The following is a 27120-nucleotide window of genomic DNA, read 5'->3' as shown; positions in this document are numbered from 1 at the left end:
GAAGTTACCCTTTTTTTGTCACTGGAAGTAATTTTCTTAAATTCTAAATAGCAGTAGAAATAGAGTAATTTTACAAACAAAGAAAACATTTTAGAAATATTTCCGTTAGTTGAAGTTGTGTCCTGTCGGTACAGCACATAAGCATAGATATAAACACCGATATGTTAGGGTGCGGGGAGGTAAAAATTAAAAGCACCTGGACAATAGACAAAGCGAAGTAGCAAGTAGAAAGACTGTAAATTGAAAGGTGCTCAAGTAAAGGTAGTCAACATTAATTTAATCCCTCTATCATACCGCCACTTGGAAAGGGTGTTGGTGTGCTCAAATGTATCTTTTTTTTTCACTATTTAACAAACATGTTAATTAGTGAAGAAAATTAACATTTAAAATTTTCCACTAATTAAGATTAGAAATTCATCAAAACTCTGTATCGACATTCTGTATAGTAAAAAACACTTCTCGGGATAATTCCTGTGTGTTTCAAACATAATATAAAACTCTCCTGTTTTTAACCTATTTGAATTTGCTGATTGAATCCACCATCGTGGTTTTCCTTTTCTACTTGCAATTAACTGTTTACATAAATGCACGGTGCCTCCGTAGCCAGGTGGACAGGAGCAGCAGTGCGTAGCACACGCTTCTTGATTTGACTGGGGTTCAAGCCCGTGACTACCAAATACGGAGGATGTGGAAAGGTCAGGGAATGACCACCGCATATCACCGGAGCAATATGGCCTTAGTTGCTAATGCTCTTAAAAATCAAATAACAACAACAACATAAATGCACAAAACATCTAATTTGAACAACATCCATCTTGCAACTGAGAATAGGAAGGGTGAGCCACTGGTGGTATCCAATGAAACGTTAGAAGCGCCCTTTCTAGTTTCACACGATCTGAAGTTAGAAATGCTACGTCTAGTTTGCTGTTTTGGAGGTGCTGAAAACTCCAGCTAAAGGTGAGTGCTTTAAGCGCTTGTCTAGTATAGCCCTCAGAGTATTCAAACATCAGTAGGATGAAAAGAGACATTTTATGAAAACAAAATGGAATGCAGTTTTTTTTTTCACACAAACTGTAATTGTATTAACTTGTAATAATCAGATGAACAGAGTCCCTCCCCAGTTGCATTGTCTTTTTTTGAAAAAATTGGAAATGTTCTTAAAAAGGTCTGGTTGTATTGCCATTTCCTAATGTCATTCTTCATTTCTATTAGTGCACAGAAATATTTTTATAATTCTTCATATGAATTAACAAATTTAATAAGAGTGCTGAAACAACTTTTTCCCTTATATAATTTAACATTTTTTCCCTTACTTTATTCTTTTTCCCATCTACGGAGATTTCTCTTTGAAATGTTGTTGCTGCTCCATGATATTTTAACAACATTTTCATTTTTGACACTTATGCAATGTATTTTGACATACTTCATCTTATTCATTCCATCTAAATAAATAAAGATGTTATAATTTAATAGCTTTTTCCTTGCATTTAATAGTGCACTTATTTTATCTTGTCACAATTTGCAGCTCATTTAAAATATTATAATTTTTAATATTGGCCACTGTCTTTTTCCTCTAGTCAGAATCATCAAAAAAAAAAAAACTGCTGACTTTCCAATTGTTTCTTTCAATGTAAATGTTTTTAGGTAAATATGCTGTAATCAGTGTTAATTATTGGACCAAGCTCTATACACCCAACACACACAGTTGTATGTGAAAATTCCAACAAAGTTGCCGTTTCCTAGTGGCATGCTTGAATGTTGCAACTTTCAGACCATTCCCACACTAAATTGCACACATTCCAGCATCCTTACATACCTGCCAATCTTATTTGTATTGCATGATACAAACATGTTCGCTATCGACAGAATCTCCCTCCAAGTTATATACAAAGATTTCTACAAGTGTTCTAGTTCCATGTTATTTGAAATACAAATAAACAGTATTACAAATAGTATTCTAAACACTGTTGATTCATGCCTCTATGCTGACGATTTTACTGTATCCTGTCACTTCCAGAACATGAACTTGTTGTGTGAAACATCTACAAATCTTAATAAAAAACATTGAGCAATGGATGACACAGAATGGATACAGATTATCTCACCAGAAATCTACAGCCATACTTTCTGTAGCAAGTGCAAGATTCATCCTGAGCTTGAGCTATGCCGACCGGGCTAGCCGAGTGGGTAAAGTACTTGCCCGGCAACCCAAGGTCGCGGGTTCGATTCCCGCCTCGGGCTTGGATCAAAGTACTGCAAAAACCTTGGGAGGTGCAATATGGCCATAGAAGCCGATGCACCAACAACTACCAAATCAGAAAAAAAAAAAAAAAAAAAAGAGCTTGAGCTACAATTAACCAACCATTCTTTGCCAATAGTATGTAATATTTGTCTTCTCGGTCTAATATTTGACAACAAACAAAACTTCCAAGCTTATGTTAAACATCTATGGAATACTTGCATGAAGAAAATGAATATGCTCTGGTTATTTTCAGCACAACATGGGGAGCAGATCTTTATACCCTGCTCCACTTATATAGGTCTCTAATTAGATCTCATATACACTGTGCAGCACCTGTGTATATTTCTGTTAGAGTGAGAATACCTTGGCACATCTCACCCCATCCAATACAGTAAGGCCCCCATATCCATGGGGGATACATTCCAAGACCTACCGTGGATGGCTGAAACCACGGATATAAGCGAACACCTGCTGACCCCATATATAACATGATTTTCTTGTACATACATACATATTTTAAAGTTTAATTGATAAATTAAAACACAGTAAGACATTACCAACATTAAATACGGTAATAATAAAGTACAGCAGATTCTCGATTTAGTTACCAGGATTGGATTAACCGGGACACTTCAAGACCAAATGTTTAGTTTGATTTAGTGCATTGCATTGATTGTTGTGTTCTGTCACACCACAAAAGGAAAAATTTTGTTTCATTATTTATGTCAGGAATGTTGGATGATTTTTTTTTTTTTTTTTTTGTTTGTTTGTTTAAAAATCGCAAAAATGATGGGCAAACACAAGAGTTTTGAAGTAATACTGAACAAATACTTAAATTATTACTGTTATATGGCCTCATGAATTTTCGTGCCCTTAATCTCATGAGAGTTTGTGCCACCCTAATGCTGCATTAACAAAAATTAAAATATTGTCAAAACAGCACTAACATTACAAAAAACAACTTATTGGACGTAGCCGAGTGGTCAGGAGTGCAAGTGCTGTAGCACACACTCTTTGAGTGGACTGGGATTCAAGCCTGTTACTGCTAAATGCAATAAACATTTGTATTGGCTGATTTATTGTAAACTCCACTGACCTCGTGGTTGTGCCAGAGTATAAACAAGAACATTTTTTTTTATTCTCATTAATTTTACTTTCAATTGGGCATTTGCTGAACTTTAGCAAAATTAGTAAGCTCAAGCTTTGAGTTTCCAAATCAGATATATGTTGTTAGAAATTCTTGTTTGTAAGAATAAAGATTCGTAAATTAGGTGGTTAGTATATTAAATAAAATTGCACCAATTTGAAGACATGAGCATGAATTGAAAAACTTTCTTTAAATTTCTTTTAAATGTCTGGTTTAATTTCAACTGCTGATATTTCATAGCTGGAGCATCTGCAAACATATTGATTGAGTATTGGATACAGCTGAGTTATTAATGTGAATTATGAATGTGTGATCGTTTGACTCTTGAAAAAGCAATAATTTTAAAAATTAGAATTCTGTATATTCATTTTTCTTAGTAATCTATAATTTTTATGTTAAATTTTTTAATATTATTATTAATTTCAAGATATCCTTTGCTTATTAATCAGGAGGCACAGCTGGTACTAACTTCTCCAAATCTGGTATTTCGTGTTACTCAAAAGACTGGCAAAATATATACATTTTTCTTATCATCAGAGTTTGACAGAGCTCAGTGGACAGAAGCCATCAGCATCTTACAGGCATCAGGTAATCAAGTGAGGCTAATTATGACTAATATAATAGTATTTGAAAATTTTGGTTATAATAATTTACAGTAATCATAGAATTTGAAAAATAGGATGTCAGAAAATGGAATATATTCTCAAAGAAATCAGAAATTCTCAAAGAAATTCAGTGTTATATTTGATGTTACCTTGTCTATTGTACTATTTAGTTTTGAATTATCCTTAATCTATTTAGTTTTGAATTATCCTTTCTCCCCCTCATATAGTTTATTTATTTATTTTTTTTTTGTCCACTTTTTTCACATATTGAGGACTGGGAGGAGGGGGGGCAAGAGAGGGAAAGACTTAAGCTACTGCAGTTTTGGCATTAGTATTACTAAAAGCAAATCAGTGCAGGGAGGTTGAAGACTAGGAAAGAGAGGAAACAAACTTACACTAGTACATTTTTAGCATTAGTATTATTAAAGGAAGGCAGGATTTCTATCATCAGCCATAAAAAAAAAATATTCAAGCCTTTTTTAAAGCCTTAAATACCTCAATCAATTTCCCATGCCACATACTGATGACCAATCTCAAGACTCTGCAACATACAAAACTAATCTTTCTATAGGAATGTTGCACCTTTTCCAGCAGATGCTTGTTCTTCTTTAAATGAGGGGTGTTCAAAATCTGTGTAAAATACTCAAGATGTGACTGGAAAAAGGATTTATACAATTCCTAAATTATACATCATAAAAAAAAACACTATTTACTACACTAGAAGCCTATACTATTGAGAGAACTTCATGTTGGATTTCACAATTACTGTTAAGTATTTTTTGTTATGAACTTTACTGTTTGTTAACTGTTATTCATTAACAAACAGTTATTCGGTAACTGTTATTATTAGCATCTCTTATTTATGTTTCCAGCTAATAGTAGGCAAAGTTTTAATAGATGGCAGCTTGAAAATATCTTTAAAAATCAAAGGTGGAGATCGCTTTTGTGAGAATTATTGTCTGATTTGGATTTAAAAAAGACAAAATTCTCTGTAATTCAGATCTAAAAATTAATGAAATTGAATTAAATGATAAATAACTAGATATAGATATTATCACATTAAAATATAATCATAACTAATGTTGGACAGTGTGGTAAAAGTAAGTACAACTTAATATTTAACAGTATTTAGGTAGAAAGTTTTGTTTTTACAATTTTTTTAAGCACCTTTAGTTCCTCAAAATTTCCTGGATTTGTCATTTAATGGAAACAACAAGGTCCAAAAGTGTGCCACAGGTAATTGCTGGTCCATTTTGACTCTGAAGTGCATGTTTGTTCCACCACAAGTAAGCTAAATTCACTCATGTTCCTGGAACCAGTTCTGCAGAGTTCTGATATTTTGTGACATTATGCATTATCCTGCTATAAGAAAGAACCCATTCATAGATAGATATTTTCCAGTGGTGAAGGGATGGAAACAATGGATGCCTGGTTGGAAACAATTTATGGATTATGTGTGGCATCCAAGTGTTGCTCCCCTCGTATCAAGGGGCTTAATGTGCACTATGCAAACACTCTACATATCACTTGACCGTGGCCACCAGCATGCATTTTGACACCTGGCAGAAAGACTCCGTGGATTCATGCTGTTTTCACATCAGTATGTAAAACAGCAGGATTTGTTACACTAGGAAATATTTTTCCAATCCACCACTGTAACCATCTTTTTTTTTTACTAATAGAAGTGGAAATGTAGTTAATTTGTTCATTTGCAGTACATCATCTGTGATAAGCTACAGTAAGTTCAGAATATGCTCAAACAAATTCTCCAAAATGTAATTATTCTTTAGAAATTTCAATTATTAGGCTTATTGTGGGCATCCTGACTTGCTGTTCCCCTTGCTGATGAGCTATTCATGGAAAACTGTGATCACCTCCTCCCAGATTTTGTATATATTATGTGGGCAACAACCTAAAGTGGAAACACAAAAGGAGTTCTTTGTATGATTAGTATTCTCTCCTTATAATAACCAGAATTTGAAAATTAAATTTTCCTTGTAACCAAAACAAGATCATTTCATTCCTTTCTTGGATATCTATATCTCCATCAAAAATAACCACATTCACTATTTCAGAAAACCAAAAGACTTGGGTTCCATCTTAACCCAGCAGTAATGGTAGGTAAACTATTAGTTGATCCTTGAAATTAACATTACCACATTAACTTTTAATCAATGATTAAAAATCTGAATTTTTTTTTGCCTTCCTAAATATAGCCAAACTTTTACTACAAAAGTTTCTGAAGAGATGTTTTTATGGTTTTCATACAGAAATTGCACAGAAGAACCTGTCAGGTAACCCCATCTTTGAAGCTATCGAAACTGTTTAGCTTTTGCTTAAAGAGTGTCGTGGTACCAAACAAGCAGTGACACTTTGTTTTAAGTTAAAGGTTACTTGTTTTCCTTCTCCCACTAGTTCAATAAACATTTACCATCTTACCCTAGTTGTCTCTGAATGAATTATTGTTTTCACAAAGACAGTAACATTTTTTTTTTTTTTTTTCTCTCTCTCCAAATAGATGTTATACTGCAGGGAGCAAGAGCATAGTTTCAAATTTTGTATGTTGTGAAGTTGTGCCAGATTTGAAATAAATTTCTAAATAAGCCTGAAATGGAAATACCTTGTTAACATTATTGAATATTTATAATATGTTTTTAATTTTTTAATATTTACATGCAAAATAAATAGAATTACATGTGTATATGCATGTTTGAAATTTGTCACATTTAATGGTGATTTAAATTGAGAAATGGAGGAAACTAACAGGCTGTTTTTATTTAATGTTTTTATTTCTAGTGCATATTTTGCAGTTTTCGAAAATGGTACAAATGGATGGTAAAAATGATAGTTGAATCTTCCGGTCTGGCCAAAGCTGTTGGCTGTAACTTCTGTCCACCCATACTCCTATAACCTGTAGGAGTATGATACAACCTTATCATTCTGTCACATCCTTATCTAAAGCTTAAAGTAAATTTAATAGTATCTGCATTTCTTCAAACCCTGGCTTTGGTGAACTCGGTAACTCTCCTTGTACTACCAAACAGATTCCATTAAGTGCCTCCCATAGACTTCTGATAGAACAACAATAGAAGGACAATCTGGAACATCCAGGTCCTGATGGCATTTTTCCACTTAAAACCAGTGCTCCAAGGCTTAATCTCTTGTCACCTTTTTACACCTGGAAATAATCTAGTTATAACAGGAGTCAGTGTGTTATCCACATTGACTCACACTGAGGAATGTCATACTCTGTGTCACCTGGCAATACTGAGGGGTGCCTCTGTAGCCAGGTGGGCAGGAGCAGCAGTGCGTAGCACACGCTTCTTGATTAGACCGGGGTTCGAGCCCGTGACCACCAAATACAGAGGATGCGGAAAAGTCAGGAAATGACCACCGCATATTCCTGGAGCAATATGGCCTTAGTTGCTAATGCTCCTAAAAACCAAATAACAACAGCAATACTGAGTGGTAAATTATGAGTACAATACCACCACTTTGTTTATTGAAGGCTTAATGAAAGCCATGTTTACTCTGCAGAATGAAACTCCATCATCTTCAGTCCCTTCTATCATGAAGTATGGATCATACTGATCCATACTTCATGATAGAAGGGACTTGAGATTCATTTGAGGTTATGACAGGCACCATAGTTGATATTCTTTATTGCTTATATTTCAAGGACTTTAGAACAGTGTTTACAGGCCAACCACTAGGTAGTCCATTGGACTGACCTGTTGGTAACTCTAGATGGAATTCAGAGCAGCTAGTGCATAATCCTGCTGTATCCACTTTGCCAGCTCATGACTGGAGTCTCTGTAATGTGCATGCAAGTGGTGGGGGAGAGGTATACTAGGAAATATTCTTGCTTTGTGATATATCCAAAAATGTCACAATTCATCCCCCCCCCCCAAATTATATCTCATCTACATCAGCACTTGTTCTATTAGTTTGACTATTAATGATGCAGAATATCATCTGTATCAGTAATAGTCAAACTAATAGAACAAGCTTAATCTGTAAGATCTAAATATCCCAAAAATTTCCTAATTTATTTCAAAAATAAATATTTTTTTTAACACTTTTATAAAATAATTAGTGAAAAAGGAGGATTTAAATAAAACTAATAATAAATCATTATTCAATACAATTTTTAATAATTCAGTAGTTAGTATTGAAATCAGTGCTTCCTAGGGATTGATCAGGCATTTCTGATATATATGACTTTGGGGACACAAGATTTTTAATCCACTGGTGGTTGTTGTTGTTGTTGGCTTTTCCTCTTGTACATGGTGCCTTTTCATTTAGAAGATTCCCATTGGCTGATGGATGAGTTGTATTGCTTGATTGAGGATAAATACTAAGAGAAGATAGGAACCACTGTATGAGAAGGGTTGAGGAAATGAATATGAAGGTTTTGTTCTTTAAAGGCATTTTACCATCATAAAAATTGAATGAGGGTGACATCTACATTTTCAAATGGGTGTTCCCCAAGTATTAAGAGATATAAAGGCTCCACCCGTTGCCAACCTTCATGTTATCGTCTTTATGAAAACAATAAATCATTCAAACTAGGGTAAGATGGTAAATGTTTATTGAACTAGTGGGAGAAGGAAAACAGGTAACCTGAAACTTAAAACAAAGTATCACCGCTTGTTTGGTACCACACCACTCCAAGCAAAAGCCAAACAGTTTCGATAGCTTCAAAGATGGTGGTGGGTCACATGACAGGTTCTTCTGTGCAATTTCTGTTTGAAAACCATAAAAACATCTCTTCAGAAACTATTGCAGTAAAGGTTTGGCTATATTTAGGAAGGGGGGGAAATTCAGAATTTTAATCATTGATTAAAAGTTAACATAGAAACATTCTTTTGTTTTCTGTACATGAAATAGTGAATGTGGTTATTCTTGATAGAGATATAAATATCCAAGAAAGGAATGAAATTACAGTCAGTCCTCGTATAGCATGATAGTTGTGTTCCTAGAAACCCTCGTGCAATGCAAAATTGTGCAATATGAACAACAGGCCCTATGGGAAAAATGGGGTTAGGTGCTGACCACCCAAGATTGCACACATTTGTAACGAAAACATTACCAAACACAATAAATAATCGTAATAAAATACGTAAGTATTTTATTACAACTATTACGTAATAAAATATTGCTACTGCTTTTGCTTCTATCGTAAGCAAACTTGTTTTTTGTTTGATATTCTATCCAAACAGACGACAGCCGTTCCATCTCTTCCAGTTCTTTGTGTCTTGATCTCATGGATTTTAATTACACTTTGAGTTGTTCCTGCTATGAAAGTTGTTTTTATTTTCTCTGCATTCTTTGTAATTCTCAGCGTTGCCTCGTTTAGGCCTGAAGCACGTGCAATATCACATGGTCTTTCATTTCACAATTTCATATTTTTTCTCTATTGACAGAGGTGGACTGGCCATAAGTCTTACCGGGGGAAACCCGGTGGGCCGGAGGTCGGTGTGATTTTGGCCATAAACGCTAGTATGAGGCCACTACAAATTTTCCCGGGGAAGAATTCTTGACCCAGTCCACCTCTGTTTATCGATAAACAGAGGCGGACTGGGTCAGCCTGTGTTTATCGATATTGCTTTTCTTTTTCTATCTGAATCTGTAGTGTCTTCACCACCAGGACGTTTCCTTTTCACACCTTTTAAGTATTTTACCCATTTTTAGGAAATAAAGCAGAATTACAAAAGGAGGAGGTACACTTGATACACATAAACAAAGCTGTGCACATGTGGCAACTGAATAAACAACGCCGAAGGCAGAGACACACTATGAACACCTCACTAGCTCACATTTTACTAAAGCACAATTCTCGGGGTTACTACCATAAAACAATTTCCAGTTGCGTTCCTGCTAGTGGAATCTGTTATAAACTGGTCGTAAACTCGATCTAATTGCATTTGCAATAATACCGATAGCTGGAATTTTGTGGGTTTCCTTATTATGGCAAAATGTGTTTCCTCTTCACTGATATAAAAAACATAAATACATTTTCAGAATATTCTCTTCATTCCTATCGTGTTGTGTTCAGTTGGGGTGATTCCGCATTCAACTGCCATTTCTCGTAAACACAAAGGCAAATCGTGCATAAGTGAATTCGGTTCGTGTTATATAAGATATCGTTCCCCTATTTATAAATCGTGTATGATCGAATTTGTGTAGTGTAAACACGTGTTATATGAGGACTGACTGTATATTGTTTAACTCTTTTAGTGATCTTTAACTTTTTCTTTTCTTCAACTGTATAATTTTTTTCTTTTGGTGGTCATTGCTTCACACCTGCCGATTTACTAATTTTGCCTGGTATGAGAATACATGTGAATGGTCGAAGGATTTTGAACTTGTGGGAACAGATAAGTTTATTGGAAATTTTTACCATTTTCTTGATTAATTAACATATTATATTGTGTTTGACAAATAATTTAATAATCTTCGTCACATTCATTAACTTATTTTTAAATTTAGTTGGTGATTTTGTAAATTACAACTTATTATTCATACCACTATTGTATCGGTGTTTTGTGGCACGAATATCATAACACGTAACTAGAGTGCACTGGAATAGTACAGTTCAGTTGTGATAAATAAGTAGCTCAACGGTTCTAATGACTTGTTAGGCATGTTTTTTTAGCTAAGAAATTTTACTTTTCGGTAATGATATAACTAATTTAAAACTGCAAACATAATGGTATACTATAAGGTACAATGTAAAACTTGATAGTGTAAGGCTGCCAAATGCAGCAAATGCATATTGCTGCATTTGGGAGCCTATTAGCTTAGTGTAATATTGTCAATTAATCAATTAAATTGATTAATTTTCATTGTTGGTCAATTAAATTGTATTTAAATGGAAATCATGCCTCAGACTAGAGCAGCAAAGCAATGGCACAAAGTAGGGGGAGTGATGTGGCTTGAGTGAAAACCAAAAGGGCGATTCTCCTACAAATCATGGCCTAACAAAATGTGCAACTTGTGCAATGCTCGCCCATCTATCTAGAACAGGACATGATACTACCAAGAGGGATGGATGCCTTTGTGTATACTGAGTGCAGAGAGTGCAAAGAAATTAGATGCCAACTGAGCGTTCTGATGGGTGTTTATGAGAATTTTAAGAGTTTGGTAGATTCCTTCAAAGGAATTAAAATGCATAAGCTTGCTTTCTTGCATCATATGCCTCTACTAACACTAATGCTAAAATGCTAATCATCTCTTAAGGGCACAAAAGGTGATATTGTTGTACACATTGCCACTAATGAGAGTAGGAGATCCACATTAAGATTAGGAGTCTGCAGACTTACTTAACAGCTACAGGGCAATGTTGGCAAAAAGTCCCAAGTTAGGATTGAATTTGAAGTGTCTACAATTCTGCCCAGACACCATAAGAGGGAGAACATGTTGAGAGCTTTGTCAATCAACTCTGCCCTAGAGAGAATGTGCAAGCTCATGGGGTAGAATTTTTCTCAGCGTGGTTTATGCTCATTAATGGGAAAGATTGTTTTTACAGAGATGGGATACACTTGAATGGAACGGGTGCAAGAATATTTGCTAATTAAGTTATATATGAGTTGGGAAACTGCTAGCATGGGTGGATGCACAGACTAATAGTTTAACTACAGCCACAAGAAAAGTTTAAAGTGGTTTTTGCATTGCTACTATTAGTATATGCAGCAGCCTTAAACGCAAGGTGTCGGGGATTTCAGGCTTTGCTGTGAGTCATCATGGAACAAGTGAATACATGGGCTGTGTAAGGGTAACTAAGATTAAGAACATGTGCTTGTATACTAATGCCAGGAACATTGTTAATAAACTTGATGTATACAGGAGAGGAGGAGTAGAGAGGTTATGCTCTTATTTAGAAGCATATTAAATCTAAGCCAGTGCATTCAGTCAACATGGATGACCAGTGCAATGTTGAGTCAGTTTAATGTGATATTAGCACTGGGAACACAAAATTGAGAGTAGGAATGTGTTATAGGCCCAATGCCTGTGATGAGTATACCAAACAACTATACAGAGAAATAGAGTGGCCCAGTAAATCAGAATGTTTTATTTATAATGGGAATTTTAACTTTCCGGATGTTGACTGGAATTTGTGTGAGTTGATAATTCACATACTAGCAAGACCTTTGTAGATTTTTTCGATGACTGTTTTTTACAGCTCCATGTTATAGAGGAAACAAGAGAAAGCAATACTCTTGACCTGGTTACCAGCAGTGATTCTTCATGCAATAAGAATCTGCAGGTAAAAGACCCACTGGGCAGCAGCAATCACAGTGTACTAATGTGGAATTTAATTAACGACATTACTGTCAAAGGTAAAGAAAAAGGCTTTTGCTTTCAAAGGGTGACTACAGAAGTCTCAGACAGTTTTTAAATTGTGTGCAGTGAGACCAGCTGATGATGTTACCAACAGTAAATTCTAAATGGGAGGTATTAAGGGAAGTAATCAAAGAAACTAGTAGACTTTTCATACTAACAAAGAAATACTGTTCAAGGCGACCACCAAATACGGAGGATATGGAAAGATCAGGGAATGACCACCGCATATCCACGGAGCAATATGGCCTTAGTTGCTAATGCTCCTAAAAACCAAATAACAAACAAACTGTTCAAGGCTTAGACCTAAATAGATATCCGATGAACTATTAAGACTTGGGCAGAGAAGAAAAGTGCATGGGATGCATATAAATTGTCAGGTGATACAGAAGCCTATTGTAGATATAAATTAGCCTGTAATCAAGTCACAAAGGAGGTCAGGCTAGCTAGGACAAATTATGAGAAGTCTCCGGCAAAGAATCCAAAGAAAAGCAGCTAAGACTTTTATGCTTATATTAACAGTAGAAGGAAAGGATCGAATCATATTGGCCAATTGATGTTAATTGATTAACTATTGATGACCCTTCTCAGGTTGCTGACAAATTGAATAGGGTATTTTGCATCTACATTCACTCACACCTAAGGATTTATTTAGGAGAGGGGATACTAGTAGGTTATCAAACTCGAGTGGGGAGCTAAATGATTTTGTGATACATGAGAGGAAAGTAGAAGAGAAATTGTTGAAGCTGAAAATAAAAAAAGCGCTTGGGGTGGGTGGTATCTTTCAAATCATTAAGAGCGGCAGCAAAGGGGATAAGCAAGCCTTTAGTGATAATTATGAGAGCATCCTTGGATTCGGAGGAGGTCCCTATGGACTGGAGGTGTGCAAATGTTTCCCCAGTTCATAAAGTATGGTTAAAAGGTGACATGAATAATTTCAGACCTGTTAGCTTAACATCTGCCCGGCACCGTTTTGAAGCTTATTGGCTTGCTTCTCATCAGTGGCTGGGCAGATACCCTGGCATTGCAATAGTGACAATCCATTATGAAGTATAATTCCACAATATGAGTGATGCCTGATGATGTGCAGTTGTATAGACTATACAGTACTTGTCCTAAAATACTCTATAGTCTGTGCCACTGCACACCATCAGGGATCTCTTATATTGTGGAATTATACTTCATAACTGGGTTGTCACTATTGCATCACCAGAGTATCTGCCCATCCATCAATGAGAAGCCGATAAGCTTTGAAACTGTGCTGTCTGAGTGGTGGTATCTGCCAAGAATGAGTAACAGTAGTCTTCTCCACTGGTGAAGTGTTACTTATTTGAGGTAGTACAATACCATGGCAACTCGTTTTGAAGGTATTCACAATATGAGATATAATTAAAACAATGCCAATTTAACTACTTGTTAGATGGCTACAAATTAAACTGATGCTATGTCACTAACCTGTATGTTATTATTTTAATTTTATTTAATCTTATTTTAATACAAAATCTATTATAGACCAGTAACATTAGTATTAGCCATTTGATGCAAGGAAGCCCAAATCTTTTGCTGCTTCAGCCAAAAATAATTAAATAAATAAACAAAATAATTAATTAATTGGAAAAAAAAAAATAATAAAATACAATAACTACAGTAGACTGCTGAAATAACAGCACATTAAGATCGGATGTATACATAAAGTGCAGATGTGTTGCAGTGCTGAAAAAAGAAAATGGCAAGTCACATGATTACTGTATTTGTTTATGTTTGCAGTTTTCAAAGTGAATTCTGTACTTATATCACAGATTATACCACTGTTTTACATTTATTTTAAATTAACAACCCCTCACTATGGCTCCTAAAATTAATAAACCTCATACAGAGAAGAAAAGAAGAACAACATGAAAGCTTAGTGACAAACTTGATATAATCCAAATATTACATTAGGGTCACCCAGAAAGTTAATTCATATACCCATGCATATCATGTATGTAAATTGCTTGTGTTCTCGTCGATTTGCCTGTTTTGCTGGATGCAAAACCCCATTTTCTGGGGAAAAACCTTGCTATCTACGCATGAAACCCACTAACTCAGCCCCCCGGAGTGAAAAAAGCCTATAAAAGTTCCTTGTGTCATCAATGGGATTCAGACCTGGGCCTTTTCCACCCAGTGTGGGCAGGACGGGGATGATACCACTGTACTGCCTGCACAGACTAGGTGTAAGCAGAAGTGTATTAATGGCAGATTATAACATTGGATTGTAAACATGTTTATATTTTTTTTATGTGCAGTTAATAAAATTGCATTCTAATTCTTTCTATTTCTTATTTGGCTTTATTATTTCTGCCTTAAATACATTAAAAATAAAACTTTCTAGATAACGGAAAAATCAAAATAACAGCACCTTGAATCCCCAAAGGTGTCATTATTCTGAAAGTCTACTGTATTTAACTTGCTCCTCACTTAAGTATCTATCCAGCTGACCTTCAAATTTCCCCAAGCTGTTAGTTTCAACTACCCACAGAGATAACTTATTCCAATAATTAACAATGATGCCTTTACACTACTTACATAGTTATGGGTAAACTATGGTGTATTTACACCGATATTAAACAGTTAATTTCAACCCATAACGTATTATGCCTCATGCATTTACGTGTGTGGTGGTGCCCACTGAGAATAAATAACAGTAGTCTCCTGTACTAGAGAAGCATTATTTATTCAAAGTAGTGCAATACCTGGTATCTCGTTGTGAAGATAGCCACAATATGAGATAAAATTGAATGATGCCTTTATGCTACTTACATAGTTAAATTCATGGGTAAACTATGGTGTATTTACACCGATATTATATAGTAATTAACAACACACTGGCTACAAGAAAACTTTCTACAATTCACTCTAAATCCCTTTCCCCATAGTTTAAATTTATGGCCTCTAGTTATGGAATAATTTATAACAGAATTTTGCTTTCATTCATTTTACCACCTCTTACAGCCTTATAGACTTCAATTGGGTCCCCTCTATCATGCTTCATTGCCAGGCCAGGCTCTGTAAACCCACATATTTAAAACCATTCCTTATATGGGGGGACACCTCCGTAGCCAGGTGGGCAGGAGCAGCAGTGTGTAGCACACACTTCTTGATTAGACCGAGGTTTGAGCTCGTGCCAAATTTGGAGGATGCTGAAAGGTCAGAGAATGACTACCGCATATTCCTGGAGCAATATGGCCCTAGTTGCTAATGCTCCTAAAAAAAACAAATAACAATGACAAAACCTTATATGGGTATCCTTTTTCAGATCTCACCAAGTGGGTTGCCTTTGGACCCTGTAAAGGATCTCATTGTCTTATCTTTAGGTGTGGTCTCCATACTTGGATATAGTTTTCCAAGTGTGATCTTACAACTGCCTTATTCAGTGGGATTATGACCTCTTTATCTCTACAAGAAAATGTTTGATAAATTGTTGATAGGTCATCATCTATTTATAATTGGTAAATAGGTGAATGCAAAAATAAAGCAATACAAAAATAAATTAATGCATCATATAGGAAATTATTTTGATGGTTATAATTTATCTTATTTTTTCTAGCGCCCACTTCAACCTCACCTCTTAGTCCTTATGAGCTACAGCCATGGGTCACGTCTTGTAGAAAGGTAAATATTAACAACTGTTTATGGTACACATTGAGGGCATTCATTGTGATATTAAATTTTGTTATGATTAGGTAATAAAAGAACTTAAATGTTTCCAAAGTATAAATTAGAGTATCAGTTCTAACTGGGAAATTAATAAAGAATTAAATTTTTTTGTCACAGCAGTGAAATGTAATTTTTTCTTGTTTATAAAAATGTCTTTCTTATTCTATTATTAAAAGGAAGCACCTTTTTGTAATTGAGATTAAAATAATCTGATTGCAACATTATGGTACATATTGAGGGCATTCTCTGTATCATTTAACAGTTATTGTAAAATCTCAGATGAACTCTGAGTTGTTTATAGGTTCACTTTCCTCTCAGATTTTTTTTTTTTTTTCTGTAGGATCAAAATTAGCTTACTTAAATTGCAAAGAATTTTTTTGAGTTTTGTCCAGTGCTTCGTAATGAAATTTGTATTTTTTTTAAGTAGGCTGTTCTCATTTATGCACTCTTTTGGACTTGTTTATGTGTATAAAATTTCGCTATAATAAAGCATGCATTTTTGGGTTTACCGATAAACAGGTGTTAAGAACCAAAAGGAATCAAAATGTGTTGAAAGGTATTAGCTTGACTTTCATTTTTATATCTGAAAAAGCTCCCCCTCTTTTTTTTTTTTATTTCTTTTTTTTTTTTATTTTTCTTAATGTTTGCCAATGATGCTTGACCTTTTACATAGATTTAAAATTTTTAATAAACATATAAAAATTGTTTTTAATATCGCTTACTTTCTGTGAAACAAAACTTCTTTTATTTTGCTGAAAATAAAAAAAAAAATAATAAAATAAAATATAAACATGAAACTATTAGTCATTTCCATTTTCAAGTTTGTAAAACATGTAAAATTTCAAATTATGTGCACATTTTTCCTTATATATTATTATATATATAAATGACATATATACAGGGTGTCTCAAAAAATGTATACCTACTTTGATGGTCAGTAAATTATGTGTTTATTTACTATTTATTTAATGCTAATCTAATAATTCAGTTACAAAAAGCAAATATTTAGATATATGGCAGATCATCTCAAATGTTTGAATTGTTTGCCATTGGGTTCCAGGCACTGCCAACATCTGTGAACATTGAACTGTAAAGAGAGAGAAATCCATCGATGTCTCTCTCTCTCTAGAGATTGTTGCACATTTTTCTTCAATAGCTTGCCTCAACTCTCCGAGTCTTGAAGATTTCATAGCATGTACTTTGTCTTTTAGGTAACCCCCTACAAATAAAAGTCAAATGGGATTTAGTAAGGTGAATGTGGAGGGTATTCGATGCTACCTCTTCATCTATTTGGAAAAGTTTCATTAAGGTAGGTCCTGACATCATGAAAAAATGTGGAGGTGCTCCATCTTCTTCGGCACAAAATAACTTTCTCAAATGAAAGTTATTGGTTCTCCATTTTCTGCACAAACCTTCAACTGGAAAGAAAAATAATATAAAAAAAAATAAATAAATGGATTTTCAAAGGGGAGGTTTATATATTGTATATACCATCTAACTAATTATTAGATTACCATTAAATAAATCAACACGGGCTTCACTGACCATCAAAATATGTATATAATTTTTTTGAGACACCCTCTATATACAGGGTGCCTCTATTAAATAATGAACCCGCACAGTGGTTGACCTTGAACCTTTCCATAGTTGTCTGCCAAGTCATGTTGCAACGGCGCCTCCGTAGCCAGGTGGGAAGGAGCAGCAGTGCATAGCACACGTTTCTTGATTAGACTGGGATTCGAGCCTGTCACCACCAAATACGGAGGATGCGGAAAGGTCAAGGAATGACCACCGCATATCCCGGAGCAATATGGCCTTAGTTGCTAATGCTCCTAGAAACCAAATAACAAACAAACATGTTGCAACATGCTCATTCACTTTGCAGTGAGACAGGTTTCATTACCTTGTGTTTTTGCAGTTTGCTGGAAAAATGATAGACAAAAGAATCAAACAATGAAGCAACCTCAGATTTTGAACAAAACTAAAGAAAACACTAACTGAAAGTTGTTACATAGAATTTATGGAGAAGATACTATACCAAGAGCTTGCATTTTTTAATGGAATAAAAGATTTTTAGAAGGAAAAGAAAATGGAAGATGATGAATGACCAGGCCATCTCGTATCCTTGAAAATAATGAAAATGTGGACCAGGCAAGGACATTGATTAGATCAACATTTAAGCATTAGAATGGTTGCATTAGAACAACGAAACACTTAGACAAATTTTAGAAACACTTAGACATGGACAAAGAAACACTTAAACAAATTTTAATTGAAAACTTAAGCACAAGAAAAGTGTGCTATGATGGTGCCAAAAATTTTGAATGAAGATCAAAGAATGAGAACCCTCCCAAGTTTACAAAGATGTTTTGAAAAAAATTGAAGAAGATCCAGACTTTCTGAGTACTGTAATTACTTGAGATGAAAGTTGGCTGTTTAGTATGACCAAGAAACTGAAAGATACTCAATGCCATGGAAGACAAAACAATCCCCAGACTACATAAAGCAAGAATGTCAAAATCAAAATTAAAACCATGCTTCTTGTTTGCTTTGATACTAAAAGAATTATTATGGCTGAATATGTCCCACCAAATTAGACTGCCAATCAAACATACTATATTAAAGTTCTTACAAGGCTGCTTGAAATAATGCATGCTTAAAATATTGGTATTTTGGCTTTCTAGCCTTAGATTCTAGAACTAAAAGTCAATTTTTCAATTTAGATATGCATAAACATGAACTGTTTCAGTTTGCAGTATGCACGCCACTTGTGTAAAGAACAGCATGCTTATGTCTCTGTGACTGGCCCTGAACAATAGGATTTCCAACAATCAGGGCTAGTGACACCTCACAGCTAATTAGTGAACAGCGTCCATAATTCACAGTTTGAAAGTTGCCTGCAAGGTGTCACAGTGACACATATAATGACATACATAATAGTCGGTGTAGCATAAAGTGCTCTCTCCTGTAGAGTGTAATGTGATATATGGGCAACCCCCGTATAATTATGGTACTTCTACAACACAGTTTCGCTCTAACACCATTGATAAATTGCGGCAATCCTCACACAACACGGTACTTATATAACACGGTGAGAGAATTGCGATGAACTTTGCATAACACATTATTTTTGAGTTTTTGTGAAGAGAAATCCCTGTTGGATGTAATTTTTCAACATTCCCATTCTTTTTTGTGAATCTCCGCTGTGGACTCACTAGTTGTCATTCAAAAAAAATTGGGAAATCCTCGTGTTTTATTTTGTTGGGAAATCCCTGTGTTAGGTTCTGTGCTATGAAACTTGTGCTTGTTTGAAACCATAAAAAATTGCAACTTATATTGCAAAAATTATTTATACTCTAGTTCAAAGACTTTCTGAAACAGTAGATTAAGACGACAGTATCGAGGTTGAAATTACTAATTCCACCTCTACATGTATGCATGATCAAACTAAAGAAGGCGAAGGTGAACCAGAAGTGCTTTCAATGAAGCAAAAACTAGAGTTTGCCTGTTGATGTTAAGATTGCAGCTCCTACAAAAGAGCAAACTGTAGTTTGAAAAGATTTCAAACTTATCAAACAAGAAATGAGATTATTTGAAGAGTAAAATATTAGAGGGAAATATTTGGAATTGGCATATCAGTACCTTGTCATCATCCCTCCAACTGTCATTTCAGAATGAGCTTTCTGTGCCACAGGTGATATTTACACAAAACCTTGCTTACAGCTCAGCAATCAGACTATTGCTGCACTTTGTTTTCTCAGATCTCATTTTTTAGACAAAGGTACGAGATAAATAACTTTTCTATTTTTTTCCACTGTTTGGTTTCTTAAAATAATTATTCTTTAATAATTATATCAGTAAACATGTTAATTTCTATCAGAATGAAAATTTATGAAACTTTACCTTTTTTTTTTATATATTATAATGTTATTTCACATAACTTGACATGTTTATACACCAATGAGCCAAATTTCTTTAGATCACATGTACACTGATGAGCCAAAACATTATGACCAGTGAGTCTTTATGCAAATTTAAGCAACTGCAGGTGAATTGCGATACGGGTTGGGACACGGTATAAAAAACACCTTATACTGAGCTCTGTTAATCAGTGTTACCCTTGTTCTTCAGATGGGAAAGGCCAAATTTTAATGGCCAGATGACTGGGTCAGAGCATATCCAAAATGGCACAGCTGTGGTTAGTACCTACCGAAAGTGCTCTGAGGAGGGAAAACTCACAAACCGCTGGTGAGGTGTTGGATGACCACTGCTCATTGATGCTTGAGGTGGGCGAAGGCTCTCCTGGATGGTACATGGCAACAGAAGGGAGACTGTGGTGCAACTCGCCGGTAATTGGAATGCTGGTGACGGGAGTAATATGTCACCACATACAGTACATTGAACCCTGCTGAAAATGGGGCTGCAGAGCCCCATTTTCAGCAGGGTTCAATGTACTGTATGTACATGCTCAGAATGCCCATGCTAACCATGGTTCACTGGTGACAGCGCCTACAATGGGCATGCGAGCATTGAAACTGGACCTTGACTGATTGGAAGAACGTCGTCTGGTCCGATGAATCACATTTCCTGTTGCACCATGTGGACAGCTGGGTACGTGTGCATCGTTTACCTGGGGAAGTGATGGCACCTGGATGCACCGTGAGACAAAAACAAGCCGGTGGTAACGGTGTCATGCTTTGGGTGATGTTCTGCTGGAATACCCTGGGTTCAGTCATCCATGTGCCGGGCACTCTGGTGTCTACCACCTACCTAAACATCATTGCTGACCAGGTACAACCTTTCATGGCAGTGGTCTTCCCCTCTGATAGTGCCTTAATGCACCATGCCACATTGCCTGAATTGTTTGAGACTGGTTCGCGGAACATGAGGAAGACTTCTAGGTATTGCCCTGGCCTCCAGATAACCCAGACATCAATTCCATCGAGCATCTGTGGTTTGTGTTGGAACAGCAATTCCGATCTGCGGTGTCTCTCAACTATGGACCTTTCAGGAGTTAGAGGATCTGCTGGTTATGTGTTAGTACTACAGATACTACAAGACACATTTAGAAATCTTGTAGTGTCCATGCCTCACCAGGTTCAAACTGTTTTGGCTGCATGTGGAGGACCAACATCATATTATGTAGGTAGTCATAATGTTTTGGCTTATCGGTCTTTATTTTTTACCCAAAATAAATATTTTGTTTCACATTCTTTTTATATTTTCAGTTTGATTTTTGTTATGTAAAATACTGGTATCATGCAAAAAAAAACCCCCTGAAATACCAGCTTTTTCATTTTGCTGGAGTATTACAATCATTACTGTCAAGTGCACAAGGAAGCTTGAAATATAACAGATTATCCCAAGTTGTGCTTTGGATTTTATAATAGTAGTGCTGAATGTGAGAGCATACTCAGCTAGGGAAGATGGGGAGGGAGAAGATAGGGACCCGAAGTTCATATCTTCTCTTTCATAAAACATTGGTAATGCTCCTGACAGCTAAACAGCTTCATTATTATGAACAAAACCAGGTTGATGGTCACAGAATGGGTGTGGTGCAGTGAGCTCTACAGGAGATTGAAAATTAGATTAAGATTTTAATTGACAAATTTTTGTTTTACATTAATTTGTTTAAGCATCTTATCAATTTCTTTTCTTTTTGTAATTTTATAAATTTGATTTTTTTCAAGCTATTTCCTGTAATATTTGTAAATTTAATTCTCACCTTTTCTACTAATTCTGCTAACTTGCATTATTTTTGTTATCAACTAAGCTTAAACGTTTAAATTATAATAGATAAAGTTTTGGGAAGTGCATAATTACTGTAATATTTTGATTTAAATTCAATAAAGCTAATTCTCTAATATTTGGTTTGATTAATTTTACTATAATAACAGTTGGTAAAACACAAGCAGTTGCTCTTGACATCTCAAAGGCTTTCGATCGTGTTTGGCATAAAGATCTTTGAAACAAGCTTCCATCTTATAGTTTGCCAACTGTTTTTTGTAATTGGTTATCCAGTTTTCTCTCTGATCGCTCACTGAGGGTGATGGTAGATGGCTCTCTGTTTTCTAACTACTCCATTAATGCTGGTGTAACCAAAGGTTCAGTTCTTTCCCCCACTCTTTTCCTCTTGTATATTAATGACCTTCTTCCATTGACTGGAAATCCTATCCATAGTTTTGCCAATGATAGCACATTGCATTCCACTTTCCATTTTGAAAAAAACCTTGCCCTGCTCAAGCAGCTTCAATTTCTCGAATATCTGCCACCAATCCTTAAATGCCGATCTCCAGGAAATTTTCCAATGGGGCAAAGACAACTTAGTTGTCTTTGCCCCACTTTGCAACACTCTCTCTTGGCACAAGCACATTACAAATATTGCTTCCTCTGCATCTTGGTTTTCTCTTTCGCTCTCGGCATTACTTTTCTTCCAAACAGCTGTTGACTCTGTAAAAATCTCAAATTCGCCCTACCATGGATTATTTTTCCCACATCTGGGGCGATACCCCCAAAGTCTCCCTCAGGCTTCTAGATTCCATTCAGAAGAGGGCAGTTAGGTTAATTAATGACTCCTCTCTAACAGAGTCTCTCCACTCTCTGTCTCATAGACGTACTGTTTTTGCTGCATGCCTTTTCTACAGATACTTCCATGGGCACTGTTCTTTTGAATTGGCTTCTATAATTCCCACTCTCTGTTTAAAAACAGTCCGAACACATGCCACCACCAGCCAACATCCATTTACTGTCCAACTTCAAACTCACAGAACCAACTTTTCATCTTCCTTGTTTATTCATTCAACTGCTGTTTTCTGGAACAACCTTCCTTCATACGTATTTCCTGAAAATTACACACTACAGAAGTTCAAAGTCTAATGTCAACAAATATATTCTTTCATCTTCTCGACCTCCAACCCAAGTGTGGTACTAAGTATTATAGGTTCTGATACCTCTCGTGTTTGGGGTTTTCATAAAAAATAAAGTTGTTAAAACATTTGCATTGAATATTTCATCTAAGGCTATTTTGACTTGGACAGAAATGGGTGTCAGTTATTCCTTTATGAGTCACAAGTTCAATACTTGAATGCCTGTGGCATGGGACAATCTACCATTCAAAAATCAATTCAATTCAACTCAATCAATTCATATCTATTCAAAATGAGTCAATCAGTTCAAAATCGGTCAATTTAGTTGATAACCACCAGTCACTGACAGTTCTTCCTCTTTTTTTTTTTTTTTTTTTCGTTACCAGTGTATGGAGTGTACTGATTTCAAATTAAAATTTTTCATATTACAAGAAAAATTTGTAATTTGCTTGTGTTAGAAACAAATGTAACTGCTTGACGGGGATTCAAGTATCTAGTGACCTGCCAGGTAATTCAACCTGATTTGGACACAATAATAGAATAATCAGGTGCATACTGCTCTTGTTCAAAAGGATAGCTTTATAGGGTAATTTAGTTGCTAATTTTTTTTTAGGTAATTTTTTATGGATAATTAAATGGGTAATTTTTTTTTAGGATAGGTTGACTGGAACCAGGGTATGTCTACTGGGAGCAACAATTAACGATGTCACCAGATTGTAAAATTTTAAGGGGAATAAAGAGTGCATTATTATTTGTGTAGGGAATAATGATATTAAATGCAACAAACTGACTGTTTGTATGATAAATAGAGCATAATGCTGAAAAAATTCTGCAAATGAATTCAGAATATGTGTTTGTGTGCAGATCTGCCTTGGCATGATGAAATGGACTGTATACTGAAAGCCTTGTGGATTAACTCAAGACTTGAGAGACTCTGCAAGGCCTTGGGAGAACTTTATCAGTATGGCCTGCTCATGTAGATAGAAAAAATGTACGGGCACTCCCCGACTTAAGTAATACTCGACTTCTGTAAATTTGACTTTACGTAATTTTTTGCCAGCCGGTGTAAACTTAAAAAAAATCGTGGAAATGTATTTTGTATCCTGTAGGAATAAATGAAGGTATTGTGAAAGCATTGCAATGTGAACCCATTAACACACTGGATTTTTTTTTTGTAATTTGTTCCAAGACCGTGGAAGTTGAAATTTTCGCTATATAACTAAGATATTTATCTCTCTAAAAGGTAATTTTTATAATGGAGTGCTACCCTTTCATCGTTATCATGTGTTCTGTTATAAGAATCATTTTGAATGGCTTTGTTGATATATTTTCTAAAGAACATTTCTGGAGGTCACAACCATAAAACAATTTGCACTTTCTGGTTTATTAGGCTTTTCTGTTAGTGCATCTAATTATAAACAGATAATCAACTTGATCTTATTGCATTTGTGATAATCCCAATAACTGGAATTGTGTGGGGTTTTACATTATTATGGTGAAATGTGTTCCCCTTCACTGAAATCTGGCGTAGCCAGGTGGGCAGGAGCAGCAGTGCATAGCGCACACACTTCTTGATTAGACCGGGGTTCGAGCCCGTGACCACCAAATACGGAGGTTGTGGAGAGGTCAATGAATGACCACCGCATATCCTCGGAGCAATATGGCCTTAGTTGCTAATGCTCCAAAAAACCAAATAACAAAAAACTGAAATCTTCAATCATATAAAAAACATAAATATATTTTTAGAATCTTCTCTTCATTCCTATTTCCTTATTACAATGATGAAGGGATAGCAACCAACGGAAAGTGCAAGTGGCGGCAGTGCTAGTAAACCAAACAAAATTGATTTAGAACTGATGATGAAAATGATTAAAAAGTAAGAAGCAGGACAAAGTTTGTCATCTATTCATGGGAATTAAGTCTTGCTTTTTCAACAGCTAATGCCATTTCAAAGGACAGTGCACGTATAAAAGAACATGGATTAATGCATTTAAGATCAACAGTGATCACAAAACAGTGTTCAGATGCTATATAGAAGATGAAAAAGCTATTAATAATATGGATGTAAAATCAGAATCAGAAGTGAGTGCCCCTGAGTCTAATGGCCATTCAAGCAAAAGCAACAAGCATTTATAAAGATTTTAAGGATAAGTATGGCAAACCCCAAGCTAAGTTCGTGGCAAGCAATGGGTGGTTTAATAGGTTCAAGCTAAATTCCAGGCTAAATTGCATATGAATGGCATACTAGATCACTAAATTGCATACGAATGGCATACTAGATCACCACATTGCTACTTTTTCGTAGGTGTTATTACCTCTACACATACTTCTCTATGCAAAGCCTGCCAAAATAAAGTGTTGTGCGGTCTGTTTGATTGTTAGTCTATAAAGGTAAAGTGCAGCCATTATCAACCCACTGCAGGATGGAAGCCTCCTCGACAATTCATGCTGAGGGAAATGGACCATAATCTGCCACGCTGTCCAGTGCGGGTTGGCAGGTCGATCGTATTCAGCAGTCAGGGGCTGCTGAATACGGTGTATGGTACAGATATGCAAAATTTATTTAATTTTTTTTTTTAATTATTAATTACGATTTTTCTGTGGAACACAGTTTGGGAAACACTGAAGTAGATGATTATTATTTGCTTCAGCAGTTTCGAAAAATTATTAGTAGTAAGAATATTCTGTCACTGATTGTTACCTGTGAACTGGGTATATGCCAAATGACACAGGAACCATTAGCAGAAGTAATTGAGCAGTCCTTAGTTTGAAGATAAAGAAAGCAGTTCCTGCTATTAAAGGTAAAGTTATGGGGTTTAATTTCAGCATAAGGGGCCTTGTCTACCTTTCGTAAAGACTTTATATGTACCATGGAGAAACTCATCATCCCTTATTTTGGAGCAACCCCACTTTAGCAGTTTAGGATGTTAAACTGCTAAAGTGGGGCATCTTAAACTGCTTCTGTCAACTGGCAGATGGAAGATATAGGACAAGGAGGATGCTGAGATGGGAATAATGAGCTAGTTGCTCATTTCCCTCTTATAACAGTCTTTATATATTGACAATATGTTGGACTTCTCCAATCCAGAGGAATCTCTATAAAGCCTAATAATGCCCTCAAAATTAACCTTAATGGTCCAATGCACCCTCTTGCTGCTTCTTTCGAAATTACTGGGTATATGCCATTGACTCCGGGAGCTTTACTCGCCTTTAGGCTCAAAAGCTCCTGGAGTCAATGGCATATACCCAGTAATTTCGAAAGAAGCAGCAAGAGGGTGCATTGGACCATTAAGGTTAATTTTGAGGGCATTATTAGGCTTTATAGAGATTCCTCTGGATTGGAGAAGTCCAACATATTGTCAATATATAAAGACTGTTATAAGAGGGAAATGAGCAACTACAAACCAGCCAGTCCAGTGATAGAGAAAATCACGGAGGCAATGATAAAGAGTGTAATGCAGGGAAATTTAGATACAAATGGTATTCTGAAAGTTACACAACATAGGTTTTTTAAGGGAAAAAAAATCATGTTTAAGTAACCTAATTATATATTTTGCAATTACTTGTGAGCTGGATTTAGAAATAATTTCAACATTGTTTATCTGGCTTTAGTAAAGAATTTTACCCAGGAGAATTTGACGCATGAGAGGTTGCTGTATAAGCTAGAACATGTTGAAATCACCATTAAGATTCTAAGATGGAATGCATATTGGTTGCTGGATAGGAGGTAGAGGATTGTGACTAATAGTTGCCTTTCAGATTGGTAGAGTATTAGAATTGGGATCCTACAAAGGAGGATCGGCTTAGATACCACTGTTGTTTTCAATTTTTAATAAATGACATCAGTGAAGGATTAAAGGGTGTGATGTCAAAATTTGCAGATGTAAAGATTGAGAGAATAGTAAATTAATGACCAGTGCCAAGCAGTGTGTGCTCCTTCAGGATAATTTGGACAGATTTCAAAGATGTTCAGAAAAGTACGTTTTCATCTAACAAGATAAAGTCTTGCATTTAGGAAATAGCAACTCCAAAATAACTTATACACCTAATAGGGTTGGATTAAAAACTGGAGGAAGAAAAGGATTTGGGAATTATGATCAGACATGAAATTCTCTGAGCAGAATAACCCATGGTGACATGTTGATAAGTTATCGAACACTTTCTTGTAGAGATAGGGAGGTCATAATTCCCCTGTATAAGGCTCTTGGCATAGTGTCCCCA

The 27120-nt window shown here is 35.6% G+C and overlaps 1 protein-coding gene across 1 annotated transcript in view; it reads left to right on the top strand.

Moving 5' to 3' along the window:
- The window catches only part of RhoGAP1A (Rho GTPase activating protein at 1A), a 465208-nt gene that overhangs the window by 235903 nt on the left and 202185 nt on the right, over window positions 1-27120 (top strand). The window contains exons 13-14 of the mRNA XM_090368823.1: window positions 3839-3977; window positions 15924-15988. Coding sequence (XP_090224949.1) covers window positions 3839-3977; window positions 15924-15988 — 204 coding nt within the window. The remainder of the gene's footprint in view (window positions 1-3838; window positions 3978-15923; window positions 15989-27120) is intronic.

This window comes from Mastigoproctus giganteus, chromosome 1 (genome assembly GCF_048544385.1).
Source record: "Mastigoproctus giganteus isolate SK-2022 chromosome 1, ASM4854438v1, whole genome shotgun sequence".
Lineage (NCBI taxonomy): Eukaryota > Metazoa > Arthropoda > Arachnida > Uropygi > Thelyphonidae > Mastigoproctus > Mastigoproctus giganteus.
Note: the sequence above shows the minus strand (reverse complement) of the source record. Positions and strands in the feature narration are given on the sequence as shown.